Source organism: Myotis myotis, unplaced genomic scaffold, assembly GCF_014108235.1.
Source record: "Myotis myotis isolate mMyoMyo1 unplaced genomic scaffold, mMyoMyo1.p scaffold_m19_p_35, whole genome shotgun sequence".
Lineage (NCBI taxonomy): Eukaryota > Metazoa > Chordata > Mammalia > Chiroptera > Vespertilionidae > Myotis > Myotis myotis.
This window is the reverse complement of record NW_023416341.1, coordinates 1575321-1590589: the sequence shown is the minus strand read 5'-3', so window position 1 is coordinate 1590589 and position 15269 is coordinate 1575321. Positions and strand designations below refer to the sequence as shown.

General features: G+C 49.8%; 1 protein-coding gene across 4 annotated transcripts in view; it reads right to left on the bottom strand.

Moving 5' to 3' along the window:
* Positions 1 to 15269, bottom strand: part of LOC118652894 (katanin interacting protein) — a 203712-nt gene that overhangs the window by 45203 nt on the left and 143240 nt on the right. For all 4 annotated transcript variants that reach the window (XM_036303138.1, XM_036303136.1, XM_036303139.1 and 1 more), the window contains 2 exons: positions 12876 to 13091; positions 2318 to 2455 (listed from right to left, as the gene is read on the bottom strand). In XM_036303138.1, the coding sequence (XP_036159031.1) occupies positions 2318 to 2455; positions 12876 to 13091 (354 nt within the window). The remainder of the gene's footprint in view (positions 1 to 2317; positions 2456 to 12875; positions 13092 to 15269) is intronic.

Here is a 15269-nt window from a genome sequence, read left to right as displayed (position 1 = left end):
GGCAGGACAACTGCTTATCATTCCTGGGGATGAACACATTCATTCATCTGACAACCATGTGTGTCTACTTTGACCAGAGCAGTGGGGAGATGCTGCAGGCCCTGCTCCCAGGGGGCCCCCGGTACTGTGGGGGAGCTAGGCATCGATCCTAGAACAGGGTGCGGGGGCATAGTCGTGAGGTCCAGCGTAGTGCAAGGGTCAGGCTGGCTGCCTGGAGACAGTGACCACCTGGGTTTCTCAGGAATGCGAGCCGAGGCAGGCATTTGGAGCTGAGCAGGATGGGAGAGGCCTGGGTGTATCTAGCATGGAGGTTAGTGAAGAGCTCAGGCATGTGCTCCCTCGGGTACCTTCCCTGACCTCTCCCAGCCTGAGGCAGGCCCCCCGCAACGTGCCCCAGGGTTGACAGTGTGGGGCAGGCCAGCTCCAGCCCAAAGATGAGTTAGGTTTGAATTATATTGTGGTTTCAAAAGAATTTAAATTAGCTACTGACATTCACAAACCAGAAAGGCTCATAGCAAAATCTGATTCCCGGCTTCCTGGAAATGCTCAGAAGACACAGCAGCGCTGGCTGGCGCTCCTACATGGCAACCATTAGTTGAAGGTCAAAAGTGGCCTGTATGTCCGGCCAGCGTGGCTCAGTAGTTGAGCATTGACCTATGAACCAGGAGGTCACAGTCGATTTCCGGTTAGGGCACATGCCCAGATTCTAGGCTCAATCCCGAGTGTGGAGCGTACGAGAGGCAGCCAATCAATGGTTCTCTCTCATCATTGATGTTTCTATCTCTCTCTCCCTCCCCCTTCCTCTCTGAAATCAATAAAAAATATATATATTTCTTCGAGTGGCCTGTGCTTGCCCGTCTACCACACTCCCCACCATGCCATGGCATTCTTCTAACAATATTGAGGCTGGGTTCAGAGTGGGGTCCCATTTAGCATCTCACTTGTCCTGTAAATTGCCTTCTAGTGGAAAGGGAAGTAGGACAATTGTCATCCCCATCTCTATCATAAGAGGGGGAAGAAAACAGGCTGAGGGTTCCCATCCTTCCTCAGCCACTGAGCTCCCACCGAGTCCCAGCAGCTTCTGTCTGAAACCCTCACACCTTGGGCTCACCGTTACCAAGGTCTTTGTCACACTGCACTATTCCTCATTTATGTGTCTGCCAGCCGTCAGATGCGGAGTTTCTCCGGGGCATGACTGTGCCTGACATCAGAGTCCTCACAATTGATCATAAAGCTTGATGGCCCCTAGTTATATGCTCAGTAGTAAATGTCAAATGAAGGGATGGATGCAAATGGATACATGAAACACAGTCCAGCAGAGAAAGGTGAGGGCCTGGGTGTAGGGGTGGTGGGAGGGCAGAGGAGAGGAGGGGTTCTGAAACCAGAGGGGCAGCAAAGCACAGAGCAGGGTGCACGCACAAAGAGCACTGGCACCTGGGAGCTGGTTGGACACGCCGCAGCGGTGGGCACTGCCCTCGTGTTGGGAGCCATTAGAGATATTGGCTTAGACAAAGCCATCTTAAGAACTATCAGTTTCTGGTTCCTCCAGAAACTCCTAATTACCAGAAACCACCTGTGTCTTGCAAATTGGCCAGCAGTTAAAGATAAACTACCCTCACACAGCCATCCGGAGCCTGCTAAATCACATATCTCCACTGATAAGCATAGCCATCAGGAGCCTGATAAATCTCTAGTAATAGGTTACTGCCCATAGACCCCTTTGCCCACCCCCCATTCCTAAAACAGTATATATCCTGCCGCTGTGAGAATAAAGTTTGAGGCTTGATCAGAACTTGTCTTGCCTCCATTCTTTCGTGTCCCTTGCTTGTTTCATTCTCCTAGGGTGTCTCCTCGTTCCCCCGTTGTTGTCCCGCGGGTCGGGGCACCCTCGGCCTGTGGGGTAGACCCTGCTTTCTAGCAAGTCCCACGGCAGTCATCATGGATTACAGTGTGAGAAGAGCTGGCTAAGCGAATGGGCCTGGAGTCCGACCTCAGGGGTTCAAATACTTACTGTGAAGCTTACTGGCTGTGTGACTTGGGCCATGTTACATAAGCTCTCTGTGTGTGTTTCCTTATCAGTTAAAATTGAGCCTCAGTTGGTATTTTTCCAGTTCTCCCAAAGGGTGGCCTGAGTACCCCTTCCAGACCTCTGAGTGCAGACTCTACCCCGGGTGGCTGTGACACCCCCACAGGCACTTGCCACCCCCAGCAGGGCCTCCTGGCACCCATTTCGCAGTTTCAGGAATCAGGCTATTCGGTAGCACTAGGTGCTCCCATCAGCCTAATGCCCAGGGAGGCATCAGAGCCTGGTACTTACGCCATCAGCTGTCCAGTAGTTCCAAACCTTGATCTTGGCCAGACCAAAGGCATGCAGCCTTCTTGTGTTGCGGATAACGAAAAAGAGCTGCAGCGGCGGGTGGAAGGGGCAGGTCCACAAGGAGGAGTCTTTCTTGCTCTGAAACACAAGCAAGAGCAGGGAGCAGTCAGTACATGTCTGCCCAGGTGCACCAGCAGCGACTCCACCCTAATAAAACCCCAGAGAGGGCTGAGGGCGGGCAGCCAGGCCCCTTCTCTTTCACCAGGTTAGGGAAGTTTTCTGCCATTTCTTCAACCACGTTTTCAATCCCTATCTCCCTTTTTGCCTCTCTGGCACACCTACTATTCTAATATTGTTACATTACATGTTGTCCCACAGCTCCCTTAAGCTGTCCTCCTGTTTTTTTGTTTTTCCTCTTTGGTTCTCTGATTGAGTGATTTTTTTCAACTCTGTCTTCTAATTCATTGATTCGATCCTTAGCTTCCCCTAATCTGCTGTGTATTCCTTCTAATGTGTTATTTATTTGTGCTATGTCATTCTTTATTTCTGTTTTCATAGTTACTCTATCTTTTCTCAGGCTGTTGAGCATATTTACCATCATTTTTCTGAACTGTATATCAGATAAATTTCTTATCTCCATTTCGTTTAGCTCTTCTTTTGGAGAATTCTCTTGTTCTCTCACTTGGGGGCTGTTTCTTTGTCTCCTCATTGTGGCTGTCTGTTTGGGCTGTTGACTGTGTATTAAGTAGATCTACTATGCCTCTCAATCTCTAGTGCAGGACAGTGTCAAATACTGTTTCTGACTAATTAGATCAGGCAAAGACTCAAAGCCCCTAGAGACTGCTTCTGCCTACAAACTGGGAGGATCCTGACTTGAGTGGCCCCAAGCAATCATCCTCAGGTGTGGTGAGAGGGTTGTTTTTTTTCCCCACAGGGTGGGGCAATTGCTTCTGCCTGGAGGCTAACTGCTATTCTCTTAATGGTCCTTGGAAACTCTGCACTGTGGCACAAGGTGTTTTCTAGTAGGGTGGGTCAACTGTCCTCCCCCCAGGCAAAGCTGCCTGGATAGCAAATGTCTGCATGAGAAAGATGACACAGCGTGAGGGAATGACTCAGCACAGGAAACTGGGGTGTCTGCCTTCTGAGCTCTTACCCCAGAGTCCCCCAATCCTGGCTTCTGCTCACACAGCTCCAGTCCACTCTGCCCTCCCTCTGCCGGAGCACAAGATAAGTGGCTCCACAGGAAATTTTGTGCGTTGGTCCTCTAAGAGGGTGCCTGAATTTCCAGCCATCTCTCCCTGGCAGACAGCAACCTCACTACTTTTCACAGCCAGATATTATGAGGGTACCCTTCTCAGTTCTGGTGCTCTCTGCTGGGGGCCCAGCTTGGGGATTAGACCCCAGAGTTCTCAGTGGCAAACCCCACAGCTGAGAAATCTCTCTGGAACTTCAGTTGCTGTCTGTGGATGCCCGGCCAGCCCTTTCCCCCCTCCACCCCTCTTATCAGACTCTACGCAGTCTCCCTTCTCTACAGAATCCCCCGGTGGGGGTATGTCTCCAATCTCTCCCCACCTGGACTGACCCTCACCCTGGCTTAAAGCTGCCACTTGGGCCATCAGACTGAATTTAAAATGCAGGGCTTCGCTGTGCTTGGCCTTGAGGAAGCACTGAGGGCGGGGCTCTAGAGGGAAGGGCAGGATAAGAGCCACTACTTGCCTTATCTGATAAATCTCGCAAACAGAGTTTTATTTTCTCTTGTACAACCTTGTCAAATTAAAAACATTTTAAAATAGAAATCAACTGGCTCAGGCATTTGTTGGGATGGGGCCGTGGCACTGAGCACGGGAGTCCTTCTGCCCCTCTCAGGACCCCAGAGTGCCCCTTCCGCCAGCCAATGGTCAGCAGACCTAGGCCACACACAAGGCCAAGGGGCGGAGAGCAGGAGAGCCTCGCTGTCATTCTCCTTCACACCAACAAAATTCTGAGGTGAGTGCTTTCGGTGCAGGTGGAAAAGTCAAATCAGGGGACTTCTCTCAGCTCTAGTGGCCTCTCCTGTCTCTTCCAATGCCCCGTGCTCTCTGTCCAGACCAAGCTCTCAGCTGCTCCCAGACATCTCCACACCACTCAGCCTCTTCCTGTCCTCCTCACGCTGGGAATTTCAGCTCAAATGTGCTCTCGCCCCCCTGCCCCCCGCCCTCGAGGCATCGCTCTCCCTCCAGGGGTGCCTGCGGCTCCCTGCAATGCCCCGAGGCTAGCCTTCCCCTGGGGGCCCCCCAATGACCTGCCTTCAGGTCCATGGCCCTCCCCCCCCACTCAGCTGGGAGCTCTTTAAGGGAAGTGGCCGCCTCAAATTCACTACAGAACCCTTCACATTCAGCACAATTCCTTGGCACATCATAAATGCCAAAAAAACTTTGTTGAACGAATCAATAAATGGATAAGTGACATTTACCTCCTAATATCAGTCCTCTCATTGAAACTTTACAAATACTGTAAACTGAATTTGGCCTACACAGCTATTTTATTTGGCTCATGAGTGTTCTAAAGAAAAGGCACATTCGCTGCCAACAGCTGATGATGGGGAGGATTCCGCTCCTCAGGCTGCATTCCTGCTTCTCTGCAGACTTGAAAGCGGGGGTGGCAGCACGGGGGCCTGACACCCGTAGGCGTAGGCGGTTGCTCTCTGCGGACCCAGTCCCCACCACTCCCTACCGTTTCACACCTGCTTCACTTCCCTCAGGCATTTGAATTTAGGGTCTCTGCTTAGGGGCTGAACAGTTGCCAGTCCCATGCGTCTGTAAGCCAGTCCCATGCGTGTATAAGCCACCACCACATCCCTGACACTGGCTGAAGTTGTCCCTTTTATTGATAGGAGCATCGCCCCGGACTCCTGTCACCAGGACCGAGCCTGCTAAGTGACAGAGCCGGGGAAGGAGATTGGCTGACTGGGTTTCGCCGGCCCCAGGAGGTGGAGGCCGCGCTCCAGCTGCAGGGACGGACAAAGGCGGCTTGTTCCAGTGACAACAGTGCCTTTCAGGAGGGCGGAGGCTGCTTTTGTTGAGGGGGAGAGATGAGTTCAAGGGGTTCTGACTTGTTCTGGCAAGTTTCTCAAGCTTTGCAAGGACTTCCAGTGCCCTGGCGGCTGCGAGGGCTCAGGACCGCACGTCAGAAATCCAGGGGGTGGTCTCACCCCTTCGCTGAGCTGGGCCTAAACTGGGTCACTGCGGCGGCTTGAAAAAGGCAGAGACTGAGGCTGGCTCTCGGGCGCGGCGAGAGGGCTGCCACTGTTTCCCTCCCTTTCTGTCAGCAGGAGGAACAGCAGGAGCGCCAAGCGGGAACCTAGTGCTCAAAGTTGGAGAACGCGAATCCAGAGGGAACTCCGAGCCCTGTCAGCAGCCCAGCTTCTGATGTTTCCTTTCACAGAGCGGAGAGGAGGGCTGGCGGGGGCTGCTGGCGACTGACCCAGGGCGCGCTGGGCAACCCCCGGGTGCCTGTCAACAGGCAGAGCGGCTGCGCCCGCCCATCACAGGTGGTGAGACTGAGGTCGGCAGCAGGAGAAGCAGGGCCCATCGCTTCGTGCTGCCGCTGCTCTCTCACGCCTGGGAGGCGAGTCTCTGGCACACACTGTGCCCGGTGCACTCTGCCAAGCGGGGGAGTGCGGACTCGTCCCGGGCTTTTCTCCATTAATCCGTTTGTCTTAGTCTGGATTCCCCAGGAGCAGACCCCGAGGCAAGGCTTCCAGTGGAAGGCGTTTATTCAGACGGAAGGAGATGAGTGGAGCATGGGGAAGAGAGAGGGGAGAGGCAGCCCATAGTGTGTTACCAAGCCAGCCACTCCTGTGGGCCCTGGAGCTCGGCCCACCTGGAGCCTGGAGCCTGGAGCCTGGAGCCTGGAGCCTGGAGCCTGGAGCCGTGTGGAGAAGCCCAGAGGGACTCCCCCACAGGACAGGGTAGCGGGGTGCTCTCTCAAGCTTGCTCTTCCCCACCAGCTGGCACCTGCTGCATGTGAGGCAACGTGGGCCCTAGAGGCCAGAAAAATCCTCTTTCAGAGCAGCATCGGTGCGGGCGGTCGCAGCAGACTGAGTGCCCCGAAGTGGGAAGGGCAGGGGAGGTGTCAGCACTGAGCTCAGCAGGCGCTGAGGGGGACTTGGGGGGCGGGGGGACCGAGTCCAGCCCACCAGGTCCCAGCTCTGTGCTGGTAGGGGAGGGAAACAAGTGAAAACACAAGAAAAAAACACAGCATGGATGCATTTGATGATGAAAACAAGAGAGAATTATTAATGGCCAGTGGAAGGACTATTTTAGAATGCACAGTCAGGGAGGGCCTCCCTGAGGAGGTCACTTTCTAACTCCAAGACAAAGGTGCTTTCTCTTCCAGCTTAACCCAATGCCGACGCACCCGCCCGCAGGGAGATGCCGACGGCCCTCGGAAGTCAGCCCAATTTCATAAAGCATTGCAATCAAACAGGAACAAATTACTGATATACACAACAATTGGGATGGATGTGAAGGGCATTATGCTGAGTGAGTCAGTCTCAAAAGGTTACATACAGTAAGCTTCCATTTACTTAGCATTCTTGAAATGACAAAATGTACAGGGAACAGATCGGTGGTCACCGGTGTTAGGGACAGGTGTGGGGAGATGTGACTAAGGGTTGCATGGGAATTCCTCTGTGGTGATGGAGCCATTCTCTCCCTCAGTATGGTGGCAGTTATGCAAATCTACACGTGATCAAACTGCAAAGACACACACACACACACACACACACACACACACACGAGTGTATGGAGGTCTGCACATTATGCCAGTGTCAACCTCCTGGTCTGACCGGGGTCTGTGATTACAGATGATGTTATCAGTGGGGAAGCTGGGCAAGGGCTCCTGGGATGTTTCTATTCTTTAAAAAAAAAATTGAGATACAATTCACATATATAAATCACCACTTAAAAAAAAAAAGAAAATCATCACTTCAAAGCAGCAGTTCTCAACCTGTGGGTCGCAACCCCTTTGGCGGTCGACCGACCCTTTCACAGGGGTCGCCTAAGACCATCCTGCATATCAGATATTTACATTATGATTTATAACAGTAGCAATATTACAGTTATGAAGTAGCAATGAAAATAATTTTATGGTTGGGTCACAACATGAGGAACTGTATTTAAAGGGCCAGAACGTTGAGAACCACTGCTTTAAAGTGTACAATTCAGTAGTTTTTTTTAGCACATTTATAAGGTTGTGACACCATCACCACTATCTTTTTCCACCGAACTTTATCACCCCAAAGACACCCTGTACCTTTTAGCAGCTGCTCCCCATTCTGCCTCCCCTGAGCCCATGGCAATCACTCTCTGTCGCTGAGGAGGTCCCTATTCTGGACATTCCTGTAAGTGGAATCACACCACGTGCCTCGGTGCCTGGCTTCTTTCACTTGGCATCATGTTTCCAAGGCTGCAGTATGTGGCATAACTTCATTCCTCTTATGGCTGAATAATATTCCATTGTGTGCAGACACCATGTTTTCTTTACCCACTCATCAGTTGGTGGACATTGGGCTATTTCTACCTTTGGACTATTGTGAATAATGCTGCTGTGAATATATGTGTACAAGTTTTTGTGTGAACATGTTTTCAAATCTCTTGGAGATATATCTATATCTATATCTATATCTATATCTATATCTATATCTATATCTATATATATATATATAGAGAGAGAGAGAGAGAGAGAGAATTACTAGGTCACATATTAACTCTACATTAACTTTTTGAGAAAATGTCAAACTATTTTCCCCAGTGACTACACCTTACTTTTTTTTTTTAAATCCTCATTGGAGGATATGTTTTCCCCATTGATTTTCAGAGAGAAGGGAAGGGAGGGAGGAGAGGAGGACAGAGAAACAACTGATGTGAAAGAGACACATCCTTCAACTGCCTCCTGCAAGAGCCCCGTTGGGGGCCAGGGATTGAACCCACAATCAAGGCACGTGCCCTTGACCAGGAATTGAACCCAAGACCCTTCAGTCCAAGGGCCGGACACTCTAACTTCTGATCCAAACCTGCCAAGGGTATACCTTACTTTGACATTCTCACCAGCAAGATGTGAGGGTTCCAATTGTTCCGCATGCTCATCAATACTTGTGGTTTCCCTTTTTCTTTTCTTTTTTTAAATCATAGCTACCTTAGTGAGTGTGAAGTGATGTATCTTTGTGGTTTGGATTTGCATTTCCCTAATGACTCGTGATGCCGAGCATCTTTTTATGTGCTTGTTGGCCGTTTGTATATCTTCTTTGGAGAAATGTCTATTCAGAGTACTTTGGTTATATTCTAATTGGGTTGTTGTCTTCTCATTGTTGAGTTTAAGAGTTCTTTACATATTCTGTATACTAGACTCTTATCAGATATTTGATTTGAAGATACTTTCTCCCAATTTTATAGGTTGTCTTTTCACTTTCTTGCTGGTATCCTTTGAAACAAAAATGTTTGTAATTTTGATGAAGTCTGATTTATCTATTTTTTCTTTTGTTGCTTGTTCTTTGGGTGTCATATATCTAAGACTCCGTTGACAAATTCAAGGCTATGAAGATTTACACCTGTGTTTTCTTCTAAGAGTTTTATAGTTTTAGCTCTTATATTTAAGGTCTTTGGTTCACTGAGTTAGTTTGTATACATGGTGTGAGGTAGGAGTCCAACCTCATTCTTTTGCAAGTGGAAATCCAGTTGTCCCAATAGCATTTGTTGAGAAAATTATTCCTAACTGATTGAATGGCCTTGGCATCCTGTTGAAAATCAATTGACTAGAGATGTATATGTTTATTTCTGGACTCTCGATGCCATTGACTTATACCCATCCTTATGCCAGTATCACACAATCTTGATCACTGTAACGTGGTAGTTAGTTTTGAAATTGGAAAGTGCGAGTCCTCCAAATTTCTTCTTCTTTTCCAATGTTGTTTTGGTTATCCTGGGTCCCTCAAATTTCCATATGTATTTTAGGATCAGCTTGCCAATTTCCACAAAAAAGACAACTGGAACTTTGATAGAACTGCATTGAATCTGTAGGAAATTTGGAAACCATTGCCATTTTAACACCATTAGTTCTTCCAATCCATGAACACTGGTGTCTTTTCATTTATTTAGGTCTTCAATTTCTGTCGTTACTATTTTGTACTTTTCAGTGTAGAAGTCTTGCATTTCTTTGGTGAAATTCATTCTTAACATATTTTGCTTTTTTATACTATAAAAATACAATTGTTTTCTTAATTTCCTTTTCAGATTGTTCATTGCTAGTGTATAGAAATACAACTGATTTTTGTATATTGATCTTTTATCCTGTAAACTTGCTGAACTTAGTTTTAGCTTTACCAGTAATTTTTGTAGATTCTTTAGGATTTTCTATGTATACGACCACATCACCTGCAAATGTGGTTTTACTTCTTCCTTTCCAACTTTTACTTTATTTTCTTACTTAACTGCCCCAGGTGGCTTCTCCAGGGCAGTGTTGAATGGACGTGATGAGAAAGCATACTGGTCTTGTTTCTGATCTGGGGCACGCGTTCAGTCTTTCACATTAAGTGTCACATTAAGTGTGATGTTCGCTGTGGGTGTTCACAGATGACCTCTGCCAGGCTAAGGATGTCTCCTTCTGTCCCTGGTTTGCTGATTGTTCTTATCATGAAAGGGTGTTCATTGTCAAATGCCTTTTCTGTGTCTATTAAGATGTAATGTGGTTATTTTCCCCTTTAGTCTATTAATACGGTCTATTGATTGACTTTCATATGTTGAACAAACCTTGTGCTCCTGGGATAAACTCCACGAGGTCTTGATGTATAAATATTTTTTTAAACTGCCAGATTCAACTTGCTAGTGTTTTGTTGAAGATTTTACATCTATATTCATAAGAGATGTTGGCCTGTAGTTTTCTTGTGAAATCTTTGGTTATGGTATCAGGGTAATACTGGTCTCATTGAATGAGTTGGGAAGTGTTTCTTCCTCTTCTACGTTTTAGAAGAGAATGTAAGGAACTAGTGTTAATTCTTTAGTAACATTGGATTCACCAGTAAAGTTATCTTCCGGCAACTCACTCTTCAAGCAGCTTCTCTTCTGAACTCAGCCCTCACTCCATTACCTCTGTCCAGCTCTCAGCGGCCCCACCACTCACAGCGATGTGGCCTGAGCAAGTCACCCATCTTCCCTGAGACTTGCTTTCCTCCTTTAGCAGATGTGGAGAGTGACCCAGGGTCCATGGGAGGATTAGATGAGGGGTGTCTGGCTGGCATACTGTGGGTCATTAGATTCAACCCACAGGGAATCTAAGAGGCAGTGTGTTCGGTAGCCCTGGGCCTGGCACACGGGACGACATCAGGGAGACCTCAGGCCAGTGCAGTGGGGGAACCCAGCCCACCCACAGCTGGACCCAGAGATCCAACAGCCAGGGCAAGGCAGCTGCCTATGTCCCAACCTTAGGCCCAAAAGAAAACAGCCCAAACCCACAAAAACCACGGCTGGAGTTCTCACTGCTCTCACACAGCAAAGCTCATCAGCCTCTGCGAAACGGAGGAGAAGGGAGAGCAATCGTCAGAATCGGTCCGCGCCAAACTCAGTGATGCTTTTTACAGGCCCTGGTATGCTCTGCTTTGCACAGCAGCTTCCCAAATGCCACTGCTTTGGGCAAAGAGGGTTTGGAGAGGTGGCAAGGGCTGGGGCTGGCACACATGGGAGCCTGGGAACTTGAAGCAGCAAGCAGAGCGGGGCGTGCGAGGCCAGGGCACCCACGTGGCTGTGCCCGAGGGGAGTTTCTTTCAAGGTTCAGGGTCACAGAGCTGCTGCGGCCCCACCTGTGGAGGTTGGGGCCTCTCGGCCCTCCAGCATCTGTCCTGCCTTTCTTTCAGTAACAACCCTGAGCTTCTTCAGGGAGGGTTCCTCCTCCCCTGGGGCATCTTGGTTGCATTGGCATCAAGGTGGCCGGCCTCCTAGCCAAGTTGGTCCACCAGCCTTCCTCTCCTGGACTGGATTCCTCAGGCAGAGTGATGACAAACCAACTGTCCAATTAACCAACCAACAAAACACTGCCCATCTCCCCTCAAAGATAACCAAACAAACCCTCGGTGCACATGCATCCAGAACGCTGCCGGGAGCCGCCATGACTATGGCCTATCCTCTCCTGGCCTGGGGGCAGTGAGCACACCAGCTACTCACAATTCAGACAATAAATTGTTCTTTCAAGAATTTGCTAAAATGAGCCAGACTCAGTTTCTGTTACTAGAAATTAGGAATCAAAATTAGGAATCCATCTACGCCCCTCCCTCTCATTTTACAGGGGCAGAGAAACAGACTTGGAGAAGGTGCCAAGGCCACACCTGGAACTCTAGAATTGGGCGTTTCAAAGCCCCCTTCTTGTTTCCTTTAAAATGGGAATAGTCATACCCACTTCTTAGTGCTATTAATACTGTTAATAATAAAACACTGCAAACACTGACAGCTGATTTTTGGAGCCTTAGGAAGATCCAGACCTGGTACTAAGCTCCAAATATTCACATTTGATCCTTACAACATTGTGTCAAGGTAGGTATTCTTATCATCCCCAGTTTACAGATGAGGAGACTGAAGTAGAGGTGAGGTGAGCTGCCTGGGGTCACGAAGCTGAAGTGGTGAGCTGTGAAGCCCGGCCTCTCCGCTCCTCGAGCCCATGCACTCTTAGGTCTAAATCAGGTCGCATGGCCATGCCTGGCACAGCAAGCACTAAGCACGTGGTGGCTGCTCTCAGTTTCCATACCTTTTTACATGTACGTGGGAGGACATTTAAAAGGTGCAAAAGAGCACCCAAGGGAAAGTCTTCCCGTGGCCCCTATCCCTTGCTCACCCGTTTTGTGGCCCAGAGGCACCTCTGTTCCCAATCTCCAGCCCCTCCCAGAGATGGATGGGAGGCACAGCACGGCCAAGACGGCGCTGCCAGGCATCCTGTCTCAGGTTAGCTCACAGCCTCGTGCCCACTTGCAGTGGCAAGAGGAGAAAATGCCAGTGATGTTTTTTTAAACCTGTTAGATATTTAAAGACAAGGAACATTCCCGTTTGTTGGGTGCATGAACTCCACGCTCTAGGGAAGCAGGACGGTGAGGGGGTGGGCCTGGGCCCTGCACCAGCCTGGCTGCAGGATGTGCACTCGGCCCCACCACCTTTCAGCTGTGTGGCCTTGGCTACGTCAAAGCCCTCTCAAAGCCTTAGTTTATTTACCCACAAAACAGCCTCGTTGACATCAATAACCTCTGAGGTCCCATGTTTGGTGGTGACTGTCTTAAACTGCAAGATTGAGAAAAGGGCTGAACTTGCTCCTCGTCCCCTCTCCCAAGAAAACCCCGCAGAGCAGAGATCTGGGAAGAGTTTGGGGGACAGTATGGAGCCCCCATCTTTGCCACAGCTCCTTCCCACGTGGCCCAAATGAGCAACAGGGGAGACTGCATTGTCCCCTGCTCACACCCCACCTTTAGCGAGGACACGTCACGGGCAGAGAAGATGCATCCCAATGCAAGGCCAAGCCTCACTGCAGTGCTGCCTCCACTTACAGCCAAGTTCCTGTTGACCAGCTGGCCCAGGTCCCCAGGCATGTCCGCGTTACGGATATCCACGTCATGAGGTGACACGTACAGCTTTGTGTTGTCCAGGTCAAAGAACTCGACTTCGGTGAGGCCCACCCACGACAGGTTGCCCCAGTTGGACAGGATTTCCATCGTCACGTAGATGGCATCTTTCATCTCCTCTGCATTCACCCACAGCTTGTCCTTAAAGGAGAGAAACATGGTGCCAAAGGTGAAGCATGGCAGACCGACTCCAGCCCCAGCACCGAGCTACAGGCCATCCACCCTCCGTGCCTGAGGGTAAGAGCAGCACCCTGTACCTACAGTTACTATGCACCTATGTTACCGTGAAGGTTAAACAAGCACAGATTTGTGAAGACTGAATCACAGCTACTGTGTATGTGGGCACCCAGTGTTTCCTGCTTAACAGGCAGCATATTTGGGGGGGGGGGGACTTATAATTAATTTTTTTATTTTTATTAATTTTATCCTATGCTGGTTTGTAAAGAAAACTTTTGGATTTATGTTCATCTAAGAATATAATTCCTTGTAACATTAAAAAAAAAAAGGCAGCATATTCTGTCTGAACATCATGCATGCCTCTTCCCCACTACATAGGCATGTCACAACTTCTGCTGAATTGGGCAGGTCCCCCCACATTCATGCTGAACCCCAGCAGCTCAAAGTGTAACTGTATTTGGAGATAGGACCTTTAAAAAGTAATTAAGTTAAAATGAGGCCATTAGAGTGGGAATGCATTCTGACCAATGTCCTCATCAGAGGAAATTTGGACACATGGGAAGACACAAGGGATGCACAGAGAAACGGCCATGGGGACACAGGGGGAAGGTGGCCATCTGCAAGCCGAGGAGAGAGGCCTCAGGGGAAACCACACCTGCCAACACCTCGCTCGTGGCCTTCCAGCCTCCAGAAGTATGAGAAAATGAATCTTATTTAAGCCACCAGAGTGTGGTATTTGTTAGGGCCGGCCCAGCAGAATAACGCAGTAGGTAACACAGACCTGGACAAGCCACTTGACATCTCTCAGTCTAACTGAGGAATCGGAGATGGCTCCATCCACCTGCCACCAAGACTAAGTGAGATACGAGCCCCAGAGCAGACCTGTCCCACGTCCTGGCCCTGTGTGTCCATCCCCCCCATTTCTCTCCTTCACTGGTTGTTTTTTTCAAGTAGGCAAGGTTCATCTTTATTTACTGATAATCCTCACCTGAGGATATGTTTATTGATTTTCAGAGAGAGAAACATCAATGTGAGAGACACTGATCGGTTGCCTCCTATACACACCCTGACCATTGAGCCCCAACCTAGGTATGTGCCCTGACAGGAGAATGAACCCACAACCTTTTGGTGTGTGGGGTGATGCCCCAACCAACTGACCCACTGGCCAGGGCTCTCCTTCATTGGTTTTGCTGCCTGCCTCCCTCGTGGGCAGGCTATTCGGTCTGAGAGGCTGCATGGATGCCCCCAGTAAACGGCCACACTGTGGAATGGCCTCCTGAGGCACCTTGGGCGCCCAGAGCGCCGAGTGCAGTGCTGGTGGCCATGGATCAGTCACTCGTAAAGTGATGCATTCTGTGTGCACATGCCCCCTGGTAATTAGCGCTGGTAATCGGCACTGGTTCTGTGAGCAGGGAGCTGAGCAAATGAACAGCAAATGTTCCCTACTTATTTTTTTAATTAATAGCCAGCGACATGTGCTCTGGCTCTCAGTATGTGTTTGGAGGAGCCCTGATTGCCTCGCGATAGGGACGAGGATGGGAGGGAGGGAGGTCGGCTCATGGCTCCCAGAAGGAACACGGGCGTTTTTATTAGCTTGGCACACAGACCCACAGCCTCCTCCTCCTGTGCCGGCTTCCTGCTCCCGTGCCGGCTTCCTGCTCCTGTGCCGTGCAGGGCTGGCTGAGCCCTCCGCTGCCCTGGGCCCGAGTCCAGGCTTGACGGATGGTGATACACCTAAGCTGGCCTGGCTGAAGTGGGGGCTGGGAGGTTAACAAGCTTGTGCTTGTGAGAGGCACTGCCAGGTGAGTGGTGCGGGAGGCGGTGTGGGAGGCGTGAAGGCATAGCACTGTGCACCCTGGCTGTTGGCTGCAGGGAGAAGGGCCAGAGGGGCGGCTGGATCTCACACCCAGTGCAATCTCAGCGCAAGCTCCCGCAGGGAGTTTCCAAATGAAGGAGCTGAAGGGCCTCTTAACTGAGGAAGTGTCACGACTTCCAGTGCTGCAACTCCACGGCTACTCCTGCTCTGAATCGCGAGATTTAGGTCCCTCCAGAGCAGTGGTTCTCCACCTTCTGGCCCTTTAAATGCAGTTCCTCATGTTGTGACCCAACCATAAAATTATTTTCGTTGCTACTTCATAACTA